This window comes from Raphanus sativus, chromosome 8 (genome assembly GCF_000801105.2).
Source record: "Raphanus sativus cultivar WK10039 chromosome 8, ASM80110v3, whole genome shotgun sequence".
Lineage (NCBI taxonomy): Eukaryota > Viridiplantae > Streptophyta > Magnoliopsida > Brassicales > Brassicaceae > Raphanus > Raphanus sativus.
The window spans coordinates 946031-968766 of NC_079518.1; the positions used below are offsets into that span (position 1 = coordinate 946031).

Sequence of the window (22736 nt, forward strand, 5' to 3'; positions counted from 1 at the left end):
TCTCTTTCTTGGGTGACCCATCACTGTCTCACAAACTTCCACCAGATTTTGACACATGGAGTCTCTGTCGGATCGTGCGCGTTTTTAACCACACACAAACTTCGACAAAAACGTTGAGTCACAAAGCCATGTAAGTTTTTTTTAGTCCAAGACGGCCATGTAAATCTTTTTCTTTCCGGTTTTTCCTTTATTTTCTATTTTACTAGAGTATACATCATTTCGTAATTTTGTTCAATGGCGGACCAAGGATTGTTCTTGACTGGTGTCATAATAAATTTTTATCACTACTTTATGGGTTCAGCATAATCTTTTCACCATTTTATTACTAAGAATCAATGTATTTTAAAGCAAAAATACAATAAAAGTAACTTTTTGAGGTGTCAAGTGTCAACCCATAATGCTTCACGTGGTCCGCTAGCTACTGATTGTTCATAGTAGTTTTGAAGTGTCGAAATCCACATATATTATAGTTATTTATTCCATAGTTGACACCTCATTATGGTGAAAATCGTATATAGGTTTGTAATCAACTCATGACGATAGATATAGGGTTTGTAATGGTTAAGTTACTATGAAATTTTATAAAACTAAATCAAGTTTTATATTCCAAAAAAGGAAAACTGCTCACGTTAAGAATATTTAATTACCAATATGAGAGTTTTTCCCTTTTTTGAATAAATATGAGAGTTTCCTTTTTGATAACTATCAATATGTTGTAGCGAGGTTACACCATGTAAGAAGAAAAACCTTTTTATTATTCACTGTTGACATTACAAGAGTATTAATACTGTACACGAGAGGAGACCTAGGTTTAGCTAAGTACAAAAGCTTTCCATAACTGTAGAAGGGAGACATTGAATATTAGAATATTGTGTATCCTTAACATACCATACACCTTACATTTTCGGTTTGATACGAATATATGACTCTTCACTCTTCATCCTAATATTGGCCTTGGCCCAAATTAGTTTAGTGAAATCACGAGGGGCCCCCACCAGATTATGCTACTTAAAGAGGGAGTCTCGTAACGTAACTGCTTCGCTGTGTCTTTTGATCCTTTTAGATCTTGCACTCCGGCAACGATGAATCAAGTAGAATATCCAAACTGGGCGGAGCTTCCGCCGGAGCTGACGTCATCGATCCTGCGTCGTCTCGGCGTGATGGTGATACTGGAGACGGCGCAGAAAGTGTGCAGACGGTGGCGTCGGATCTGTAAAGACCCCTTGACGTGGCGGAGGATCGACATGCGTGACCTGGGATGCATGGCAGGAGGCAGCAGTCACGAGCTGGAGAAGATTTGCCGCCACGCTGTTGATCGTAGCCAGGGCGGGTTGGTTGAGATCGAGATTTGGCACTTCGCTACTCATGATCTCCTCAATTACATCGCCGATAGGTTTCGTCCCTCTCTCTCTCCCTTGTTTGCTAAATCTAGGTTTAGTGAACAGATCTTTAGAAAGATCATTCTAGTTCTCATGGAAGCTTGTGAAAATATGTTTGTTATTGGAGGATATTGTGTTGCTCTTTTAAATAGTACTATTAGTAGTCTCTTTCAATCTGTCTAGATCAATAGACATCGTCAAGTGACACATTCGTCTAGGTCCTCAAAATTTTTTAAAAAAATTATATAGCTATAAACCACCAAATATTTATTTTTTAAATCAAAATTTTAATATTTTTTTTATCAAAACTGTAACTAAATCCTCTCCTGTCCTGAAATCTCAGGGTTGGCCTTGCCTTGAATGACAAGAGACAGATTTGTGACTGTTAGTTAGTCATCTGCCCTATTCATTTTGGAGAATAAAACATCCACTTGATAGTTGATTCTAACATTATTATTATTATTATTTTTTTTACTTTTAATTTCCGATACCATTTAACATTATTATTGCTTATATATGAGGTCTAAATGGTTAGCTTAAAGGTTATTGGGATGCTAGGGAAAGAGTGTTTTTTTGTACCTGTGGCTTGCTTACTTGCTTCTTGTCCTTTTTGATTATTATTATTATTATTATTATTTTATCAAAGCCCCGTTGATTATGTTTTTCTAACTTTTATACTTTTTTTTTTTTTGTCTACGAACAAACTGAATCATATATCTAAACGTGGTTCAGTACAAAGCGGGAACATAGCTATGAAGAGCGGACTTTGCAAGCAAGTCAGCAGCAACATTGGAGTCCCGAGACAATGTTTTTCTAACTTTTATACATAGCTAATTTGCAGGTCAAGTAAGTTGAGAAGCCTTAAACTTGCAATGTGCTATCTCATAGCAACCGAGGGACTTATAGAAGTCATTGCGAAACTTCCTTTACTCGAAGTCCTCGAGGTTTCATACTGCTCATTATCAGGAGAGCCTCTTGAACCTATTGTCCCAGCTTCTTGTGCAAATCTAAACACGTTGGAAAACCCTGATGACGTTGCTCTAGCAATCGCCGGAACACTGCCCGGACTCACCCACCTTCAGCTTTTCGGGAACAGGTTAACGGACGCCGGTTTAAACGCCATCCTTGACGGGTGTCCTAACCTGGAATATCTCGATCTACGCCAATGCATCAATGTTAACATCGTTGGGGATCTGGAGAGGCGGTGTTACGAGAGGATCAATGTTTTGAGACGCCCTAATGACCCGGTTGATGATTACACATTAGAAGTTGACGACCTTTATGATGGCGTCTCTGATGTCGATGAAACGTCAGATGATGAGTTTTACGATGGACCATTCTGACTTTGCACCGTTTGATCATTACGGGGACCTGGCCTCTTTTAATCATGCTCGTAGTAGTTTCGGTGAACTTTGTGTGTGGTCTTTAGTAGTATTTGCCTTGTGCCTTTTGTCTTTCTACAATACCTAAACTCGATTGAAGTTTCAAATTATATGATTGGTTTCCTCAAACTTTGGAATTTATTTTGCAAGATCAGAGAGAGCAGGGTCTTGTGCTTATTTTGCTTTGATACTTAAACCAACGAGAAATCTATTAGACTTAATATGTATATAATACATATTGTTATCTCTTACTTTTCTCACGCACAAGAATAAATAAAACTAAATTAATAGAATGTAATTTAACTGATAACTAGATTTTGACCCGCCCTTTCAAAGGGCGGGTATATTTTTTTTGTTTTATTAATCTGAGAAATTTAATTTTTATAATTGTGTTTTTTTGTTATCATACTTTTAGCTAAGATTAGTTAAATTTAATATATTTTCTGGTAATTATATTCAATATATCAAGTTGCTTAACTCTATACTTGTGTCATATGCATTTAAGAAATCATTTTTAAACTTTATTCTTAAAATTTATAACATTAATATTTTCTTAGTACTTATATAACATAATTAGTTAAGAATATCTGTAACAAAAAACCCGATTTTGGAATTGACCCGAAAATAGCTTCCTTTAAACTATACTTCTATACACGGGTCAAAATTTAAAGTAACTAATTTTTATTTCTTAGTACTTCTACAATATTTTTATCTATTTATGTATACTATCTTTTTAAAATTATTAGTAAGAAGATTTGATAATTGTATTGAATTTGTGATATTATACACCTGTACCTAGTGTTTTAAAACATAATCCAGATCTGCGGTTGAAAATGTAAATCCGGTGATCCGGTATGTAATCAGATTTGAATTTTTATGTAAAAAATCATTTTTAATAATCCAGTAAAACCCAAGAAAACCAGCTAAAACCTAAAACCTGACTATCAGTTGAATCACTGATTGAATCTATATGTAACTTTTAATTTTTTTTTTTTAATTTTTAGTTATATAATTAGAATCTCTTTATATTCTAATTAGGATGTTAGTTTTTTAGTATAACAATACTGTGAGTATTTTGCGGTATATTTTTGACCCGACCTTGAAAGGACGGGTATATTTTTTGTTTTAAATTACTTTTTTAGAAATTTAATTTTCATTTTTGTGTTTTTGTAATCATACTTGTTTTTTTCTTTGTAATTTATTTTTAGTTATTAATAAGAAGTTTTGATAATTATAAGACTAAAACTGATATAATTAATATTTTTACTTTTTTACTTTAATTAATGCTTATTTTGAAATTTTATACAATGATCAAAAAAATTGTTTAATTTATTGTGTATTTGATAATTATTTTTATGTCTCACAGAATAACCATGATGTCAAAAAAGAAATAATAATAACCCATAACTTTTAATAGCAATAACATCAATCATATTAATTTTATTGATTAAACGAATTGTACTGTGGACATATAGTTAATCAAACGAAAATACATGTCCACTATCTAAATTATATGTTCACGACAATCAAAAGGAAATGAGTGTAATACTATAGTAAGACTGAACGGTTAGATAGGAGCGGTTAGATAGGAGCGGATCATGGTTAGATTAAGTAGTTATATAAATATGTCATGTATAACCACTTACATTGCTTCCTTGTTTTTTTTTAAATAGACCCAACATATATCAATAGGGCACACTTCAACTTTAATAGTATTGATTTCTTTCCCTATACATATGATTCAGTCAATATGGATATATTTAAATGGAAGAAGGAATATTCACTTTGATTGTTGAGGTCGTGAAGGCCTACTAGATTGTGATATTATTAGGTCACGAAACTGCCTCACTCTCTTTCTTTGATCATTACGATGGCGATGAATCAAGGAGATTATCCGGACTGGGCGGAGCTTCCGCCGGAGCTGACGTCGTCGATCCTGCACCGTCTCGGTGGGATCGAGATACTGGAAAACGCGCAGAGAGTGTGCACATCGTGGCGTCGAGTCTGTAAAGACCCCTCGATGTGGCGGAAGATTGACATGAGTAACCCACACAGGGGAGACAGCTGTCACCACGAGTTAGATAAGATGTGCCACCACGCAGTTGATCGTAGCCAGGGAGCGTTGGTTGAGATCGAAATTTGGCGCGTCGCTACTTATGAACTCCTCAGTTACATCGCCGATAGGTTTCGTCCCTCTCTCTCTTTCTCTCCCTTGTTTAGTTGCTAAATCTAGGGTTTAGTGATGTTCTTGAAGGCTATTAGATGATATAGAATGTTGGTTTAATATGGTTAAGAGATAACCACTCTGGTTAGGCTTCTTTGATTATGTTTGTAACAGTTTACAAATAATTAATTATTATTTGCAGGTCAAGTAACCTGAGAAGCCTTAAACTTGCACTGTGCTATCAAATAGCAAGCGAGGGACTTAGAGAGATACTTGTGAAACTTCCTTTGCTTGAAGTCCTCGAGACTTCATACTGCGCATTGTCAGCAGAGTCTGTGAAAGTTATAGGCCAGTCTTGTCCAAATCTCAAGTCATTCGGAAAAAACTGTGAGGGTTACAGGCGTCCTCGAAACGAGTGCGATGATCTTGCTCTAGCAATCGCCGAGACAATGCCCGGACTCACCCGCCTCCAGCTTTTCGGGAACAGGTTAACGGACGTCGGTTTAAAAGCCATTCTCGACGGGTGTCCTAACCTGGAGTATCTCGATCTGCGCCAGTGTTTCAATGTTAACCTTGTTGGGGATCTGGAGAAGCGGTGTTCCGAGAGGATCAGAGTCGTGAGGCGCCCTGATGACTCGACTCATGATTACCCATTTGATGCAACGGTTCACGACATGGATTCATCAGAAGATGACGACTATCTTTATGACATCTCTGATGAAGAAGATGATATTGCACCAGCAGATGAGTTTGACGATGACCTCTCAGGTGCTAGTGACCATTCTGACCTTGATCATTTTGATTAGAACCAGGACTTACCTCTTTAAGCATTCGGTGGACTGAGTGTCCATGTGTAGTGAGTGGTCTTTAGTAGTACTGGCTTTGTGCCTTTTGTCTTTCTACAATATCTAAAAACTTTTTAGTTTATTCTGCAACATCATCGAAAGCAGGCTTTGTGCTTATTCTGCAGTCTTATTCTCCAAAAATATTGATTAAGTTAAGCTTGTTCTGATTAGAACTTCAGCACAAATATCAACATCAGAACTAATATATTCCATCCGTTCCGGAATATAAGATATCTATAAAAAAAAGAATACTTTCTACTTTATTTTTATTTTCTCATCCGTTGAATGGTTTTTAATTTATAATTTTAATGATATTTTATAAAATAAGAATAATGTTTACCAAAAATATCTTATATTTAGGAACAGATAATAAAACTATTTTATCTGGTGCACAAAAAAACTATTTTATCTCAGTTGGGAGGTCATCAAGCTCTTGTAGAAATATGAATCACTTACCGACTTAAATACAACCTGTGTAGAGTATAAACATATAGATAAAAAGATTAACGAGCTGAAGGAGTATCACTGATGAAACTTATGCCATGTCTCATGGAATTGGTTGAATTTGCATCTTGGCTCTTTTTGCTTAAGCTCTCATATATCTCCAAACACTCATTGAGTTCATGGGCAACCCTTGTCATGTTTGGTCTCTCTGTGGAAGAAGGGTTAATGCATGACATTGCTAATTCAAGAGCTTTCCAAGATGAACTTGTGTCATATCCTCGATGGAGATTCGGATCCATGATACTATCAATATCACCATTTGCGAGCATTGACTTGGCCCATTCTACTATGTAAGACTTCTCACGTGATTTTTCAATCACAGGTTGGCCAGTGATAATCTCCAGTAACACTATCCCAAAGCTATAAACATCACTCTTCTCTGTTAACCAATTCTTTTGGTAGTATCTGCATGACAAGTTCTTGAAGATGTATGAACTGTTTTTCATTAAACAAGCATGAAGGTAGACATCTTTTCAAAATTACGGTTGCATACACTTACTCGGGATCAAGATAGCCAATAGTGCCAGCAACATTTGTTGATACATGAGTGTTACTCCCCACTAGAAAAGATCTTGAAAGTCCGAAGTCGGCAAGTTTAGCTTCATAAGTTTCACTTAACAATATATTGGTACTTTTCACATCTCTATGGACCATTGGCGGCTTACATCCAATATGCAAATATTCAATTCCTATTACATAGAAAACGCCTTCATATTATTGTTTTTTCAAGAAAATGTAGTAAAAATGATAGGAACTAATAAAATCTATACAGACCTAACGCAGATTCGATGGCTATTTTAAGTCTACTCGACCAATTCAAAACAGAGCCTCTACGTTTTCCTGCCAAAATTAACATATGGTTAATAATCATTGAAAAGTTCAAAAGCTTTGGCTTGAAATAGGCAACTCAATTTTTTTACCACATTCTAGGTAGTTTACCTGAGAGATGTTCCTTTAAGTTTCCATTTTCCATGTATTCGTATATGAGAGCCAAATTATTTCCTTCATCACAGTATCCAACGAGGCTTACTAAGTTGACGTGGTGGACTCTTAGAAGTAGTTCAACCTAACAATCAACGACTTAAAAGTACAAACAGAACCAGCCCAAAAAATAAAACACACAAACCATTGCTTAGGACATATAGTATAAAAAGGTATAATATATTTATTAATAAATATAATAAACAATACTAATATTTTCACGAATGTTATTATTATTATCATCAAATAAACACAAATAATGTTTACATTAAACTCTAATAAAATTATATAAAATATAAGTAAAATATAAGTAAAAATAAATAAAAATATAAGTAAAAATAAATAAAAATATAAGTAATTTTTTTATAAAATATAAATAAAATATTTTTTTTTAAATGTGAGATTTATTAACAACTAATTTTAGTAAATTATAATTGATTATAGTCAAAATATTGGTGATAATACTAACACATATTGCTATATAATTAACTTCATAAAGTATCTTTTAATAGAGTTGAATAAAATTTTGTGTGATATTTTATATTATATATGATATTAGGAAAAAATGTAAAAAAAATGTTGTTAAAAGTTTGCTTAGAGTATCTAAAAGTATTGGATCGACACTCGGTATAAATCATGATTTCCTTGAGTTGCATACCTCTGTTTTGAATTCCTTATAGCCTTGAGTTGATGATTGAGAAAGAACTTTGACTGCTACTTGTTCACTATTTAGATAACCATGACAAACAACACCAAAGCCTCCCTTACCAAGAACAACTTGAAAGTTATTAGTCATTTCTTTGACTTCTGAATAAGTACATTTTCTGTGTTTCATTTCTAAGGATGGACGCATAACTGCATTTTTAATTTTGACACCGACCATGAGATTAATATTTCTGACATGAGCATTGTATTATATTAATTAATTTTAACTACCTTTGCAAGTTGATTTCTTTCTCTTTCTGAAAAAGAAGATGAGAACCAACACGATTATGATAATGGCCACACAAGAAACAGACACAACAATCACCACCACCCGGGTTCTTGATTTGCATGAACCACATTGCTTGATATTTGCATCAACACTAAAGATGAAAAAACATTAATGAAGATAAAATATTTAAAACAAGAGTGGATATGATGATTAAAAGAAGATAAACTGAAAACAAAATCTTACGATAGCTTTAGTCCATCCTTTTTTCTATCAAGAAGGGATTGAGGAACAGAACCTCTGAGATTGTTTCCTCTTAAGTTTCTGTGGATGTGGATAAATCATTAGAAACCAATGAGGATTAAAGAATTTTGTTTTTCTTTGAGAACTTACATGACCAACAATAATTTCAAATTGGCTAGAAACTCAGGCACTTCTCCAGTGAAGTTGTTATTCGATAAATCCCTATAGTTTATCAGGAAATAATTGTAAAGCGATTAACCAAATAAACATTTATTTTTATTTTATCAAGGAGTTACGTACAGTTCTTGAAGCTGGCTTAGATTTTGTATGCTTGGGGGTATAATTCCACTTAATCCACTTTTAGACAAATCTCTGTTTGCATAGTCAGAGACGCCAGGCAAAGATACATTTTAGTTTGAGAACAATGTCTAGTTATGTTTTTTTTTGTAACACAATTATATATATATTTTTTTTGTAATAATAATTCAATATTTAGTTCGAATGTTCTTACAATGCTATAATTCTTGGTGGTGTGGAAGTATCGACAATGTTGCAGCTTAAACCAATCCAAGAATATTGCTTTGGGACACATGGATCGCCCTGCCAGCTGATTCTACTCAAATTATAAGTAGTTTGGATGCTTTTGATGGCCATGACTAACAAAAGTACAACAACAAACATCATATAACTATAAGTTATAAGTTACGTTTATATGCAAGCATATAACTACAATGGCCATATATAATACCATCATCTGTACTTGTCTCTGACTGTGGAAAATGTATGACGCTGAAAATCTCTATGGCATTCATTAAGGGTGGTTTAGTCGACTTGGGAGTTTTGATCAGCTGTAGACGACATACAGCTCCCTCGCATTTGACCGATGCAGAGTTGAACAAAGTTTCTGCTTCAAAGTTCATAGGACTATAGGAATCGTAATCAACTTTACCATTCCCCAAAATTTTGAACTCCCTAGTTTCATTGGCCAGCAGTTGTTGGATCTCGGCGAAGTAAAGGTAAGCATACGTTTCATTGTCAGAGGTTTCCAACTTCCAGGTGAAGGTGAAAGGCTCACTGGCATTAGTGGGTATGGCCGCGGTCGTAATTATATCTCTTGGTGGGTAATAGCCTTTAGAAACGGTACTTACATTCAGTGTTGTGTTTATCTGAGTCCATTCTAGTGGAAAATATGGAATCCAAATACGATCATATACATCCTTGGGGTAACTGCCACAGTCAAGTATTTAGCCTTATATGGATAAGTAGAAAAAAAGGAAAAAACATAAACTTTGAACTCGAAACCAATTACTAATTAATGGATTGACAATTTCTCTTTCTTTTTTTTTTGAACTAAAGACACTTTCTCTTATATCCCCTATATATTAATCCTGGAACATTGCAACATTGTTTGGTAGCCACGTGTCATCATGAGAATTATTCTGAGGATTGTTAGAGAAATAAGTTGGTCCATCTACACATATATTATAGTTTTTATTAAATAACTATTAAATCAATTATTAATATACAAAAGAATATTCTCTATTGTTTCCTTAAATAAAAGCTACGGAACTTCATAATATGATTGACATATATATCACCATTAATGATTGTGAATAATAAAAATTTGATAATAATTTTTTATCCTCTATACTTTTCGTTTAATTTTATTTGTTAAAATAAATTAAACAATCACATTAACCATATAATAAAAAAAAATTTATATTTTTTCTTTTATGTTGTATTTCGAATTTTTTAAAACGATTATAAATTACTAAAAATGGTACAAGCCTCACATTGAAATTTTTGTGATCAATAGTATTTTTTTCAGTTCAGCCTATCATTTTTAATGGGTCTTGAACATTTTTTAATGATTAACTAAATAAATCACGTACATAAAAGAAAGTGTTTTGGTTTAAAAATTGTTGCATACCCAAAATCAGTATGAACCATCGTCACTTTCATTTAAAATTTGGTTACAATAAAAAATATATGGTTGGAAAAAAAATTTGAATCCAAATAACCGAACCAAATCCAATCTACAAAATAGTATAAACTTTAATCAATTTGGTTAGATATCTGAACATGTTTAAAATTTGGGTATCTAAAAACCAGAACCGAACCCGATTCGGACCAAAATATTTTGGGTATCCGAGTATATTCGAATCAAATTTATATACTTAAATATATTATTTAAAAAAATTAATATCTCAAAGAAATAAACAAAATACTTAAGATGTTTTTAAATTGTCCAAAATATTTAGAAATATATAAAATAGTAAAAATTATATATTTAAAATAACTAAACATTACTCAAAATACCAAAATACTGAAAATATCTATTCATTTTCTATCCAAATATTTAAGTTAAACCAATTTTTATGTTAAATTTAAGTATTTTGGTATACATTATTAAAATTTATATGTAACATATTATTTTTATTTTTATGTTTTGAAAAATTTAAAGTATATATGAACTTTAAGTTTTTAAAAAATTAAATGGGTTATCTGAATCTAAAACCAAACCGAACATATAAAGATTCGAACCAAATTTGCAAAGATCCAAACCGAACCTAACCAAACCAAATGATACCTACCCACATGTCATCCCTAATCAAATGTAAAAAAAATTATAGATAACAAAAAAATGTATTATTTATTTAGATACAACATATTTAAAAAAAAGTTCACTCCGCGCAAGGCGCGGGTTATCATCTAGTCTATCTTATTAAAGCTGAAGTACAATTTCGGTGTGTTTGGATACTTGGACAAGAGTATTAAAAATATTTGGTTTGTTTGGTTACTTGGATAGCATTTATAAAGAATATCTCTATCTAAATAAAATCAGCAAATTCATTTAAACTTCCTACATTTTAGGAAACCACTAATTGATCATATATACACAATATTTTTCTCCTAGATTTTTAAATTAAATAAATATCATTCGAATATTATAAATATCGTAGGAGGTTCGATTTGGATCATTTTCGGTCCGGGTTGGTTTGTAGCAACCTAAAAATATATCAATAAACTTTCATTTTAAATATGGCAGTGATAAATAATTTATATATTAAACTGAATTAATATATAAATATTCTATATTGCTATGTAAATAATTGTTTATAGATTCTTTAGTTGACTAATTTTTGATATAGCTTATATTGAAAGAAATTTATTTTTAAAAATTATATGAACTGAAGAAAAAACAATATAAAAGTACTGTACATTTGAATTCAAAATCATTTCTTTTAATAACAAACTAGACAAATATGTTGAATTGTATACAAATTACAATGTAAATATTTAATTAATATAGAAATATATCACATTGTTTAAACAAAATATCAATATAAAAGTATTGTACAATTATACTCTAAAATCATTTATTTTAACAATAATCCAAATAAATATATTGATTGAAAAGGAAATGAAATAAAATCAGAGAAACACATAGTTTACCAAAGGCACTCTAATATATCGAATTTATTATAAAGAAAGTTTTGATAAGATAAATACATTCAATAATTACAAACAAATAATATTTTTCATAAAAGTGAAAAATAATACCCGCGCTTCGGAAGCGCGGGTCAAAATCTAGTTTTACTTTAGAACTTTAGATGTGAGAACTTAACACTTAACACCTTGCGCTACAAGTTATCATCAACAAATAAAATCATATATTGGTAATGTACAGAAGAAAAATAGTCGTAATTCTATTAGGATGACATACCTTATAATTCTGTCTGTTTTGTTGAAGTAGAAGTGCCCTATAGTCTTCAAGGAACCAGTTCGAGTAGTATAAGTATCATATGGCAATGGTCTTAATTCTATGACTGATATAAATGGTGTACTTGTCCCTGTCTTAACAACACATATATTTAAACCATTAGATCTTGTGATGTAAATGATCTCCTCAGTCGCGGCCATACCCGAATTTCTAAGATCTAAAGATGTCCAAATATTAGGACCAAGATAAAGGTCAAAGCGTGGGGGACTACTAAGACCGTCGTAGTTGCCGTATACAAACACGGTTCTGATGAGATACTTTGTGTCCTGTGTGACACTTAGACTATAGCAGTTTCTTATTCCATCAGGAAAATATCTCAAAACCCTGTTTGGCTTCGATACAAAGGCGGTCTCTGAGTTATTTTGGATATAACCAGTTTTTCCTCCGTGGATGAAATTGGCATCAGATATGTATGTTAAATTGGTGAACTGTTCGTTATAAGGAGGCTCGTTAGAAGGTAATCCACAATCCAAACTGATGAATCCTGGTAATATATCGGATAGGAAAATATTCGATATAGAAACTTTTATAGGGTGAAAGATACACATATCCATAATATTAAAAGAAGAAAGAAGAAGTGAAAGACAGTAAAAAAATACCTTGTTGATTTTGAGGTTTAACAAGATGTATAATGGAGAAAGTGGCACAAGCGAGTAACAGAATTTTGTTGAGAGTCTTCATCCTCGACTATTCTCAGTCCTCAACCAAATGAAAACTTAACCAAAAACTCTTAAAACATTATGAAAACTTACTAAAACTCTTGAAACATATAAAGTCATATCTATATTATACATATATTTTTATTAGTATAGTAACCCCGCTTATGAATACTGAAACTAAAAGAATGGCAATGTCAACTTATGGAAACGTCACTTGGAGATAGTAAACGACATAAACATAATTATCTAATACAAATGGTGGAACGAGAAATTTCAAGGAAGCGGTCGAAACCAACTTGGTAGTCTAAAACAAACAAAAACTTGGTAGTCTAATATACTTTGCCATGATTTTCTCATAATATATGGTTCTATCACTCCCAGTCACCTGGAAAAGAAATCCTCAAAGAACAAAATTAAATATAACATCTCTTTATTTTGACTAAGACAAATTTGATTTTCTTTTTGTCGGGTCTTGAACTTTGATTTAATTCATGTAGCATTTTCAAAGTCAGAAAACTGAAAGTTATTATAAAAAAAATATACTACCAACTAACCAAAGCTATAACTTATTATAAACAGAATCAAATGTTGCGTTTTCATTGGTTTTCTTTTTAAAAGATTGTTCTTGCATCGACTTATCGTTGTCCTAGGAGTATTTAGACTTTACGGAGCCCCTTAATTTTTTTTTTTAATTATTTATTTTTTTGAAAAAAAATTAAATTTTATTCAACTCAAAAAGACCTTTGTACAGAGTCACTGCAACCTTCTATAGAGAAATAAACAAAATTCCTACAGAGAAATTATAATATGTAGAATTAAAACTTCATCTACTCCCAAACCAAATCTCTATGGCCTTCTAGTATTTTCCACCTGCTTCTTCTCAAAGAGGTGATTCTATTCCGAATCAATTTGTCTAACTTGACAATCAGACAGGGAGGCGGCTGAAAATGTTCTCCAACTCTTTTCACATTTCTCTCATGCTATATGGCATAAGCCACAACTTGAAAACAGTATCGAAAAAGGAAGGTCAATGTTCCCTCATGAAGTCCATTCTCCAAGATCTAAACCAAATGAGACCACTTTACCGTCCTCCTATTGCCCCCCAGTCCTCTAACCGTCCTGCACCAGACTTCTTCAGAATAAAGACATTCAAAAAATAGATGATCTCTAGACTCTGTAACAGATTTACACAACCAGCAAGCTGTGGAGATAGCTTGAGGATTCCATGGGAGGATCCGATTTCCCGTCGCTAATCTATTATGAATCGCAACCCAAATAAGAAAGAAGAATATTGGAGTAATTTCAGAGAACCAAATGCCTTTGTACCAAAATATTTTTTGTGACTGAACTCTTATAAGATTCCATGTGTGAGAAGTAATGAAACCAGGCCGAAAATCACCATTTTCCATTTTTCAGAGACCACGCTCCCTAAAACCAAGAATCTCCTGCTCAATTTGCAACAGAACTGTGACTCTATGTCTTCTACTTCTATAAATCTGTATAGCCCTTTCAACTCTTGCAGAGAACTTTTTTAATATATATACAAATTGGATCTACATATTTAATTATATCTGTAATTTTTTTAAATATATGTACAGTAAATATTTACAAATTGGATCCCCTCACCGTTTTTACAGAACATAAACCCTACACTTCTTTGGTCCTAAATTTGTCACCATTCACCGAATAACCGGAACGGAGCTCTGCAAACAGGACATGCCAGCTTATACAAACACCAAGAATCTATACATTTTACGTGAAACACGTGCCTGCATGTTACTAAAACCCTAACGGCGTCGTTTTTACGGAAATCCTCCAAACATATCACGCAAACATCCGTCGTGATCCCGCCGCCGCCTATCTTCCCGAATATCAACGCCGGCGGAAGCGGCTCACCGTATTCCTCATCTCCGGCGGACGACTTCGGCAGTTTCGGGTAAAGGAAATAACATAGTAATAAAACCGAGCCGAAGAAGAAGAAGACGACGCATAGAAGCCTCAACGCGAACCATTCGCTCTCTGTTGCCATTTCTGCCACCGGGGAAGCATCAGAGTAATCGCCGCAACAGCCTATATCCATTTCTTCAGGATGTTTAGAATCCGCTCGGTGTCCTCCGTGAGGATCAAAGAAGATTTTTTTGTGATAAATAATTATATTTTATGAAAACTGATTTTTTTATAAACAATTTACTCAATTTAATCCAAACCATGCGCAGTTTTTTTTTTTTTGCTTAATCCGAACGTTATAGTTAACCTCGTTGATCACTTATCCTTATCTAGAAGATATCTGTTTCTTTATCCATTAAAATTGATATTTAAGGCTATTTTAGACACTTGGAGTTATATTAGGAAGCAGATAAGATTTACCCCATAGAACCATCCTCTTGCATAATCTTTTAGCAAAAAAAAAACCATCCTCCTGCATCAGGGCTTAAAACTTGCGCTCATGAAATCCCATAAGGCTATTCCTCATGTCTCAACATCAAAGCGTGTTTAGCATACTCGTTGTTGATCGATCTTGCTAGTATTGGGTTCTGTTTTTGAATTGGTTCGGTTTTCAAATTCATAATTTCTTTATATTTCGTGTTTAAACTGAACTAGTATATTGGGAATGAAAAACTAATACGAAGAACAATATTTAACCATATATATCGTCATCTATCTAAGGAAATGATTGTTCATTGTCACAAATCTCACTAACCTTATTTTCTAACTATAGAGAGAAAGAGGCTTACCCAAATAATAATAACAATCACAAAAGTCAATAGATATTTTTTTCTTACGTTACAAATGAAAACATTACACAATAAAAACACATAGAGAAAAGGCCAAGGCTAAGAGAGTAATTAGGCAACATCATGCCAAATCTTTATTCAAACACACACATATCTCTTAACATCAAACACACTTTTCCCCCAGTTTTTCCTGCACGCATGTGATTTAAACCACAATTTCTTCAACAGCTGCAGCTGTCACCGCAGCTGCAGTTGTCGCACTCCGTGTTGTAGTTCTTCTCGCAACTTCACCACACATACACAAAAAATTGAGATTTTGATAAATATAGAAATTAAGGACTCATTAAGCAACCACATCGTATATATGCATGTAAAGGTAAAGAAGACAGGTTCTAGGGTTTTACCTGCAAGAGTCACCACATTTGCAAGCGGAACCACATCCACAGTTAGAACCTGCCATTGCTTCTCTTACTTCTCTTTGATTGTAAACTTGTAATTCTTTTTTTGTCTTTTTGATGCCTTTATTTGCTGTAAGTTGCACTTATGGCAGTACCACTATTTATAGAAGAGAAATATTCGGTGTTTGTATCCACCACACACGTGTCATTTCGTGTATGGATAGAATCAAATGAATACTCTTGGAAGAAGTTATCACTGTCTATCACATAGAGCATTTCAACTAGAAAGGTCATCAAACTTAGATAGAGATTAAACTATTTCATTAAAATCCTTAAATTATTATAGTGAGAATCTGATCTTAAAGTAAAATATTGTCTTATTCTTTTTAAAAAGTTCTTTTGCCTCTGTATAAACATTCTTACGGATCATATATGTTTTATCACTTGATGCAGTTAAGCATCTAAATAAAAATATGAATAACATCAAATTTTCTTTATTGAGGAAATAACGTCGATTTGTCCACTGATTTTTTTCCTAGTGTCTTAGATTTGTTCTACCAGTTTCAAGAAAGAAGTTTAATGTTCTATTTAGTCAAAAAAAAAGTTTAATGTTCTATTTGAGCAAGAAAAACGAACATCAAGAAATAGATGGAGCACGTCAAATTATTAGGGGAATAAGAAAAAGAGAGTCGTTCACGCAACAAAGAATTAGGATTTTATTTGTAAACGGCAGCCGTCCAAAATAAGAGGCATGAATCATGCCTATTCCATATTCTTAACATAGTAACTTCTTGTGGAAAAAATACTTTTTTTTTTGTTTTCAACAAATTGACTCATATTATAATAAATTGTTCTGTATCTCTTATTATAAATCGTTTCTAACAAGTTGCTACTTTTTTTAGCAAAAAAAAAAAACAAGTTGCTAGTTTTTAATTTTGATGAAGAGATTAGCTATGTGTATATACATATGCATTATATTAAGATATCATATGTGTTCCTCTCTTCTTCTAAATCTTATAACAGCAAGAAAATATATGAAGATTGATGTGGATAAAGTTAAAAGTTCATTTCGTATGTGCAACTCAAGATCATATATTATAGCGCAATGGATAAATGTAATAATGTGGCCTATAATTTCAAAAAAAAAAAAATAGAGGTAACTCAAAAAAGACAATACAAAGGAACTAAACTAGTCAACAGAAATATTCTCCAACTTTAACCTCTCCGATCCCTCACCATCACCGTTCACAAGCATTTTCAAACCATCTTTCAGCTCATCCACACCCTCTTCAAGAACCGCACAAACCGGGAAAATCCTCACTCCTTTCACTCTCCTCTCAAGCTCCTCCAACCTCTCATCCGCACCATCCTCATCGATCTTGTTCGCCACGATCAAAGACGACCTATCAGACAACCCTTCCTCATGGTACTCGAGCTCCATCACAAGATCTCTCAGCTGCTGCCACGGCGTCACGCCTTCGCAGCCGTCTAGCCCCGACGCCAAGTCCACGACGTAAGCCAGCACTTTGGTCCGCTCGATGTGGCGGAGGAAGTTGTGGCCTAGTCCTCTGTTCTGATGAGCTCCTCTGATGAGCCCCGGGATATCAGCTACCGTGACCGAGAAGTCATCGTAGTTAACGTTTCCTAGGTTAGGACGCAGCGTCGTGAACGCGTAGTGGCCTACACGTGGCTTGGCGCGCGAGAGCGCGCCGAGCAGCGTGCTTTTCCCGGCGTTTGGCATCCCGACGAGACCAACGTCGGCGATGCTTTTTAGTTCTAGTATCAGGACGGACTCTGTACCAAGGGAGCCGCATTTATAACTCGTGCGTTGTTGTTGACCGTTACCATCATCAGCATTGTCATCAGAATCGCCTTCCATAGTCCTCAACGTGGCGGTTTTAGCGAACTTGGTGCCTCTTAAGTAACGCGTGGCGGATACGTTACCTAACCCTCCTTCGCCGCCGCGTGCGATGATTATGCTCTGGCCTTCTTCTGTTAGCTCCGCAACGTTGTACCTGACTTGTCCTTCTTCTTCAAAATCAGTTTCCTTTTCTGTGTCTAGATGTATTGCTTCTACACTCTCTTCCTCTGATTCAGCTTCAACAGAAGAATCTTGATCAACGTCCTCTGATTCAGGATCATCGACCAGTGTGCCAGGAAGGTCCCATGGATCCGAACTCTTGGGAGAGCTAACTTGAACTTGAGATGGAATCTCACCCTCTTGAAGATGAATCACTGTCCCAATGGGGACTTGAAGAACCTGTTGGAGACACAAAATAAGCGCCTGACACTAAAAATAAAGAAGCAGAGGAACACTAGTGAGAGAGAGAGAGAGAGATATGTATAATAAAACCTTGTCTTCTCCTCTGTTTCCAATCCTGTTCTTGGAAGTTCCATGTCCAGCTTTCCCACCTTTCTGCAAGAAGTCATTTAAAAAAAATGTTTAAGACAAATCTCTCTATCAGACACATGAGAGAGAGAGAGAGAGATAATAAACTTACAACATGAGGTTGTAATCCGCTAAAATCCCAAACAGCGTGTGTGCATTCTAATATCACATCACCTCCTCTCCCACCATTTCCACCTGAGCTAAGTTTCAATTCCACTAACATTCAACGTTCTTGCATTGTCTCAAAAAAACAATACTTGTAATAATTCTCTTAAGTATTTTTGGGCACATCCACATTTCCAATTCTTTGATCAAAAAAAAAAAATTTGATCAAAAAAAAAAAAAAAAAAAATCCACATTTCCAATTCTAAAGTAGACAAAACTTGAAACATAACTGTTGTCTATAGCATTTGAGAATGATTCAAACAACAATCGTCACAAGTAAGACATTACCATCAGGTTTGCCGAAGCGATCGGTACGGCTACGTCGGAGGCTGGAACAACCACTTCCGCCTTCGCCGCCACGTGCGTACAGAGTAAACCTATCTCTCATTCTAGTCTCCTGCACAAACACAAAAGTCACAGTTGAAAAAAAGCTAAAGAGAGGGGAGGGAGTGAGTAGATTATGAATTGACCTGCAAAGGCGTGACTTTTCCTTTCTTCTCCGGAGAATCTGAGTAGAAAGCAGCAGCAGGGTATGTTGTCATCCATGGCGGTTTTTGGAGTCTTCGGTTGGATGTCAAGTATCGGATAGGAAGAGCTCGGCTCAGCCACATAAATTTTTGTTTTCCGATGGATCTCCCGGCGAGCTACGGAGATAGTTACGGTAGCGAGGAAATTTGATCGAATGAGTTGCCGCCGTGGTGGGTGTGGTCAGTGATGAAACAGAGACTGAAGCCGAAGGGTTTAACGTAATGGGCTTACCAAAATACGGCCCAATAAGACGAGTTTCAAAGCCCATTTCATGTATAGAAAGATGAATAAGATTTGAATTTTAAAGTGAAGAAACGAAAGTCAGTTTACAAATATGTTTGGTAAAAGGACTAAAGACATGTATAATCGCATTATCAATCATCTTAACTCACTTTTTTTTTTTGGTAAAAGATCTTAACTCACTTGCTTGGCCACTGGAGTCCTAATAGGGTGTTGTGGTTTTTTTGGGTACTTGTTCGACTCTGAATCAAATTCGGACAGGATAATCATTTTAGACATCCTTTTCTTGTGTCTAGGATTCTCAAGACAAATAATACTCCTTTTTTCTGTGCAACGACAAATAATTCTCTCTATAGTCCCTAAAATTTGTTGTTTTGTCGATTTATAGTTCCTTTCTTTTATGCACTTGCTTTCCTTAATCTTATTTTAGTATCTAGTCAATTTTTTTTATTCTAATACAAAAAAATTCTTGATTATTGATATTTTCTATCAATTTCAATTGGTAGCCAAAATATTATTTTTACAAGATTTGTTTGGATATTTTTACAATTTGTATAGAATATCAAACCAATTTTGGAATTTCATTTCAGGTCTGGTTTCGGCTACAAACCTAGTAACTTTGCACTACTCATATACTGCAAAACTGTATGAAATCTCGAATATGTATCAGTCAACATATATACATGTATATTAAAAAAAAGGAACAAAAATCCAACTAAAACATTCCATCAAAAAAATTGTAGTAACTAATAAACTGTCCCTAATAAACGCAAAGTATTTCATCTAGAACTTCATCAAAAATAAGATCTTCTAGCTCAAGAGTCAGCCATTCAGATTCACCTCTAAGATTCATCCATCCATCACCCTTTGTAAAATCTCTTCCCACAATATCATCCAATGAACGATCACTATCCTCAGCTCCTAACCCTAAGAGGCTCCACTCGACTCTTCTCCAGACCTGATCAAGAAAACGTTTCCCATTTGGATACGCAAAAAAGAAAGTCTTAGGGAAATAGATGTGTGATTGGTTCTGAGTCTCAGCGATTGCTTCGTTAACCAAATCGAAGAGAAGCTCTTTGTTCTTTTCTTCTTCATCTTGTATGTCAACTTTGTAGAGCAGTGATGGATTCAGTGGTTGTTCCTCTGAGTACCATTTTACTTCGTTTTCAAGGAAGCCTGAAATTTTTAGAAGCTTCTTTACGTAACAGAAGTAGACATCTTCATTTTCTTCTTCTTCATGGTTGTAACTCTCTAAAGAACTTAGACCTAAACCTGTAGAACAAGCATCCATAGAATTAATATTAATTTTCATATTTTTCTCCCATCAAATCATGAATTGTTTCTGTCAAGATCTTACCTGGTGATAGTAAAGTCAATGTTTCTTGGCTTTTCTCCTCTTGCTCCTCGTCTTTTTCTTCTTCCTTCTCTGTTCTTACCAGAGTCTCTGATTGCAATAGATATTTCTTGGGTCCCAAGTTAGTATCTAGGTCTACAGATCTCCTTGCAGAACTGTTTCGGGGAAGTTCGGTCAGAAATGAACCAAGAACTTCAAGGCTGGACAGTGACGACACACGTCTGAAGAACTGTGGTTTATTATCATCTCTCAAGTCGCTCTGTTTCTCTTCGTTGGAAAGTTTTAAACTCTTGGAACGCAAGTCACCACTTTTTCTTCTAAAACTCTGTTCCAAAAGCAGAGAGTATCTCCCCACAGAATCATCTTTTGAGACTAGCGAACTCTTCTTATTCTTCTTCATGTGCTTTCGGTCTTTTAATCTGTTCTTCATAAACTTCTTGATTCCTCTGAATCCATTTATTACAGCTGAGACATGAGAAGGTACGATTGGTTTGTGTTCCTGAGAAGCGTCTCTTGAAACATTCAAAGTCAAAACGGCAGCGTTCTGCGTTGGAGCATACCAATTCTCCTTCTGCTTGTGCTCAATCCTAGCGGGACGTGAAGAGCCAGAGAGGGGAAACGAGCCTGACTTGGGCAAAACTCTTGGACTAGACTTGATCTGAACTTGCTTCCCAAACTCCGAGTTCGGATCTTTCAGTATCTTGACGAAAACATCTTCCTTGTTCAAGATTTCAAGAAAGTCAACGTACTCTGTTACTTGCTTTGCTGTCATCAGCTTCTGTAGTTGTCTCGTTGGACTCTCAGCAACAACACTTGGAATCTTTGAATCTTCGTTTTTAGAATCAAGAAACGGTTCTTGTTCGTCAGCTTCACGCACTAAGGAATGTGTTCTTGGGGTCTTCCAACCTATGGAAAGCAGAGTAAACCATCATTCAACAAATTTATCTTCAATACTGGAAAAATATAATAAATTTTTTACGAGATGTTCTTACAGATTGGACGGTTCTTAGTTCTCCAGTTGTGAAAGTCAAGCACATGAAGCATTCCAGCTAACCAACCGGATTTTTTATTACATTTTCCATGTCTTGGACTTGAATTCTCGCTTTTCAAATGTTTCCTCATTTGGAATCCTTTAATCTGCAAAAAAAAAAAAAAAGATTTTAAGTTGTGTGAAGACAAGAGTATAACAACAGACGTATTAAAAAACACAAAATTAGTCAGACCAGGCTTAGTAGCTTGTCTGAAACAGTCAAATAAAAAAAACATGTTAAATAAAAGAACATTTTCTTGATTCATTTTGATGAACCAAATCGATCAAAAACAAGAACTTAAAGTGACGCCAAAGGATAGAAGAATAAAATCAGTCAAAGAGTTTATGTCGTAGAAGCTGACCTGATCAAGAAGAGGAAGGAAGCTGGCCGCGATAGAAGACTGATCAGTATGCTCTATAGCCCTCGGTTCAGCCAAATTGATTATTAGCTAACCTCGAAACTTTTGGGTTCATAAAAAAAAATACTGTTGCGATCTTAGAGTTGATGGTAGGGATGGTTCGACTTCATCATCTATGTGGTTCTGAAGAGAGCTTTAAAATGATGCAACGGAAGGTGTCTGGAAAAAGATGAAGGAAGACGAGGAAGACCTTGAACAAAGAAAGCGAGACTTTTCGTTCTGCTATGTGGTTATACCTTTACCCGCCAAGGATGGCCAGGTCTACCGGTAGAAAATCGTCAAATGTCTGTTTCATATTATATAACGCCCACACGCCACCGGAAATTTATGTTTTTTCTTCTTCAAATAAATACATGTATTTTCTATGTTCCTAGCATTATAATTAATAAGATAATTAAAAACTCCATAAACATATATAATGCTAAATAACAGTTTATTAAATGTTGACTTAATTGTTGATATTTATAAGGTTTACTTCAAATCAGTTTTTTTGTCTTTGTTATTCTAAAAAAGTTTCAAATTTCTTAAAATAATTTATTTAGTATACAAGTTTTGTTGATGTTTTAAATATTTTATGTATCATACTATTGGATTTTCTTCTAGCAA

At 34.4% G+C, this 22736-nt stretch overlaps 6 protein-coding genes and 1 long non-coding RNA gene across 7 annotated transcripts; 2 read left to right on the forward strand and 5 right to left on the reverse strand.

Moving 5' to 3' along the window:
* The first annotated feature begins 1009 nt into the window (after positions 1–1009).
* On the forward strand, positions 1010–2937 carry LOC130498426 (F-box protein SKIP19-like). The gene is made up of 2 exons (XM_056991781.1): positions 1010–1393; positions 2221–2937. Exons 1-2 carry the CDS (start codon positions 1083–1085, stop codon positions 2720–2722), a joined length of 813 nt encoding a protein of 270 aa, XP_056847761.1. The 5' UTR covers positions 1010–1082; the 3' UTR covers positions 2723–2937.
* A 1671-nt stretch (positions 2938–4608) lies between these two features.
* On the forward strand, positions 4609–5747 carry LOC108822831 (F-box protein SKIP19-like). Its single transcript, XM_018596013.2, has 2 exons — positions 4609–4945; positions 5128–5747. The coding sequence occupies exons 1-2, from the start codon at positions 4632–4634 to the stop codon at positions 5729–5731; spliced, it is 918 nt and encodes a 305-aa protein (XP_018451515.1). The 5' UTR covers positions 4609–4631; the 3' UTR covers positions 5732–5747.
* A 526-nt stretch (positions 5748–6273) lies between these two features.
* LOC108834426 (leucine-rich repeat receptor-like serine/threonine-protein kinase At2g14510) lies at positions 6274–12894 on the reverse strand. The gene is made up of 13 exons (XM_056991719.1): positions 12813–12894; positions 12157–12697; positions 9178–9656; positions 8941–9085; positions 8730–8801; positions 8580–8651; positions 8433–8510; positions 8192–8340; positions 7914–8110; positions 7214–7340; positions 7049–7114; positions 6774–6963; positions 6274–6679 (listed from the first exon to the last, which is right to left on the reverse strand). Exons 1-13 carry the CDS (start codon positions 12892–12894, stop codon positions 6274–6276), a joined length of 2604 nt encoding a protein of 867 aa, XP_056847699.1.
* Positions 12895–14491: 1597 nt separating this feature from the next.
* On the reverse strand, positions 14492–15064 carry LOC108822052 (uncharacterized). Its single transcript, XM_018595065.2, has one exon. The coding sequence runs from the start codon at positions 14950–14952 to the stop codon at positions 14545–14547; it is 408 nt and encodes a 135-aa protein (XP_018450567.2). The 5' UTR covers positions 14953–15064; the 3' UTR covers positions 14492–14544.
* Positions 15065–15612: 548 nt separating this feature from the next.
* Positions 15613–16187, reverse strand: LOC108822053 (uncharacterized). The gene is made up of 2 exons (XR_001944686.2): positions 16012–16187; positions 15613–15892 (listed from the first exon to the last, which is right to left on the reverse strand). It is a non-coding gene; the product is annotated as an uncharacterized LOC108822053 (long non-coding RNA).
* Positions 16188–17068: 881 nt separating this feature from the next.
* LOC108822054 (probable GTP-binding protein OBGM, mitochondrial) lies at positions 17069–19258 on the reverse strand. The gene is made up of 5 exons (XM_018595066.2): positions 19030–19258; positions 18848–18956; positions 18507–18589; positions 18359–18421; positions 17069–18265 (listed from the first exon to the last, which is right to left on the reverse strand). The coding sequence occupies exons 1-5, from the start codon at positions 19168–19170 to the stop codon at positions 17195–17197; spliced, it is 1467 nt and encodes a 488-aa protein (XP_018450568.2). The 5' UTR covers positions 19171–19258; the 3' UTR covers positions 17069–17194.
* A 665-nt stretch (positions 19259–19923) lies between these two features.
* LOC108822055 (protein TRM32) lies at positions 19924–22405 on the reverse strand. The gene is made up of 4 exons (XM_018595068.2): positions 22074–22405; positions 21674–21818; positions 20685–21587; positions 19924–20599 (listed from the first exon to the last, which is right to left on the reverse strand). Exons 2-4 carry the CDS (start codon positions 21801–21803, stop codon positions 20088–20090), a joined length of 1545 nt encoding a protein of 514 aa, XP_018450570.1. The 5' UTR covers positions 21804–21818; positions 22074–22405; the 3' UTR covers positions 19924–20087.
* Between the last annotated feature and the right edge of the window lie 331 nt (positions 22406–22736).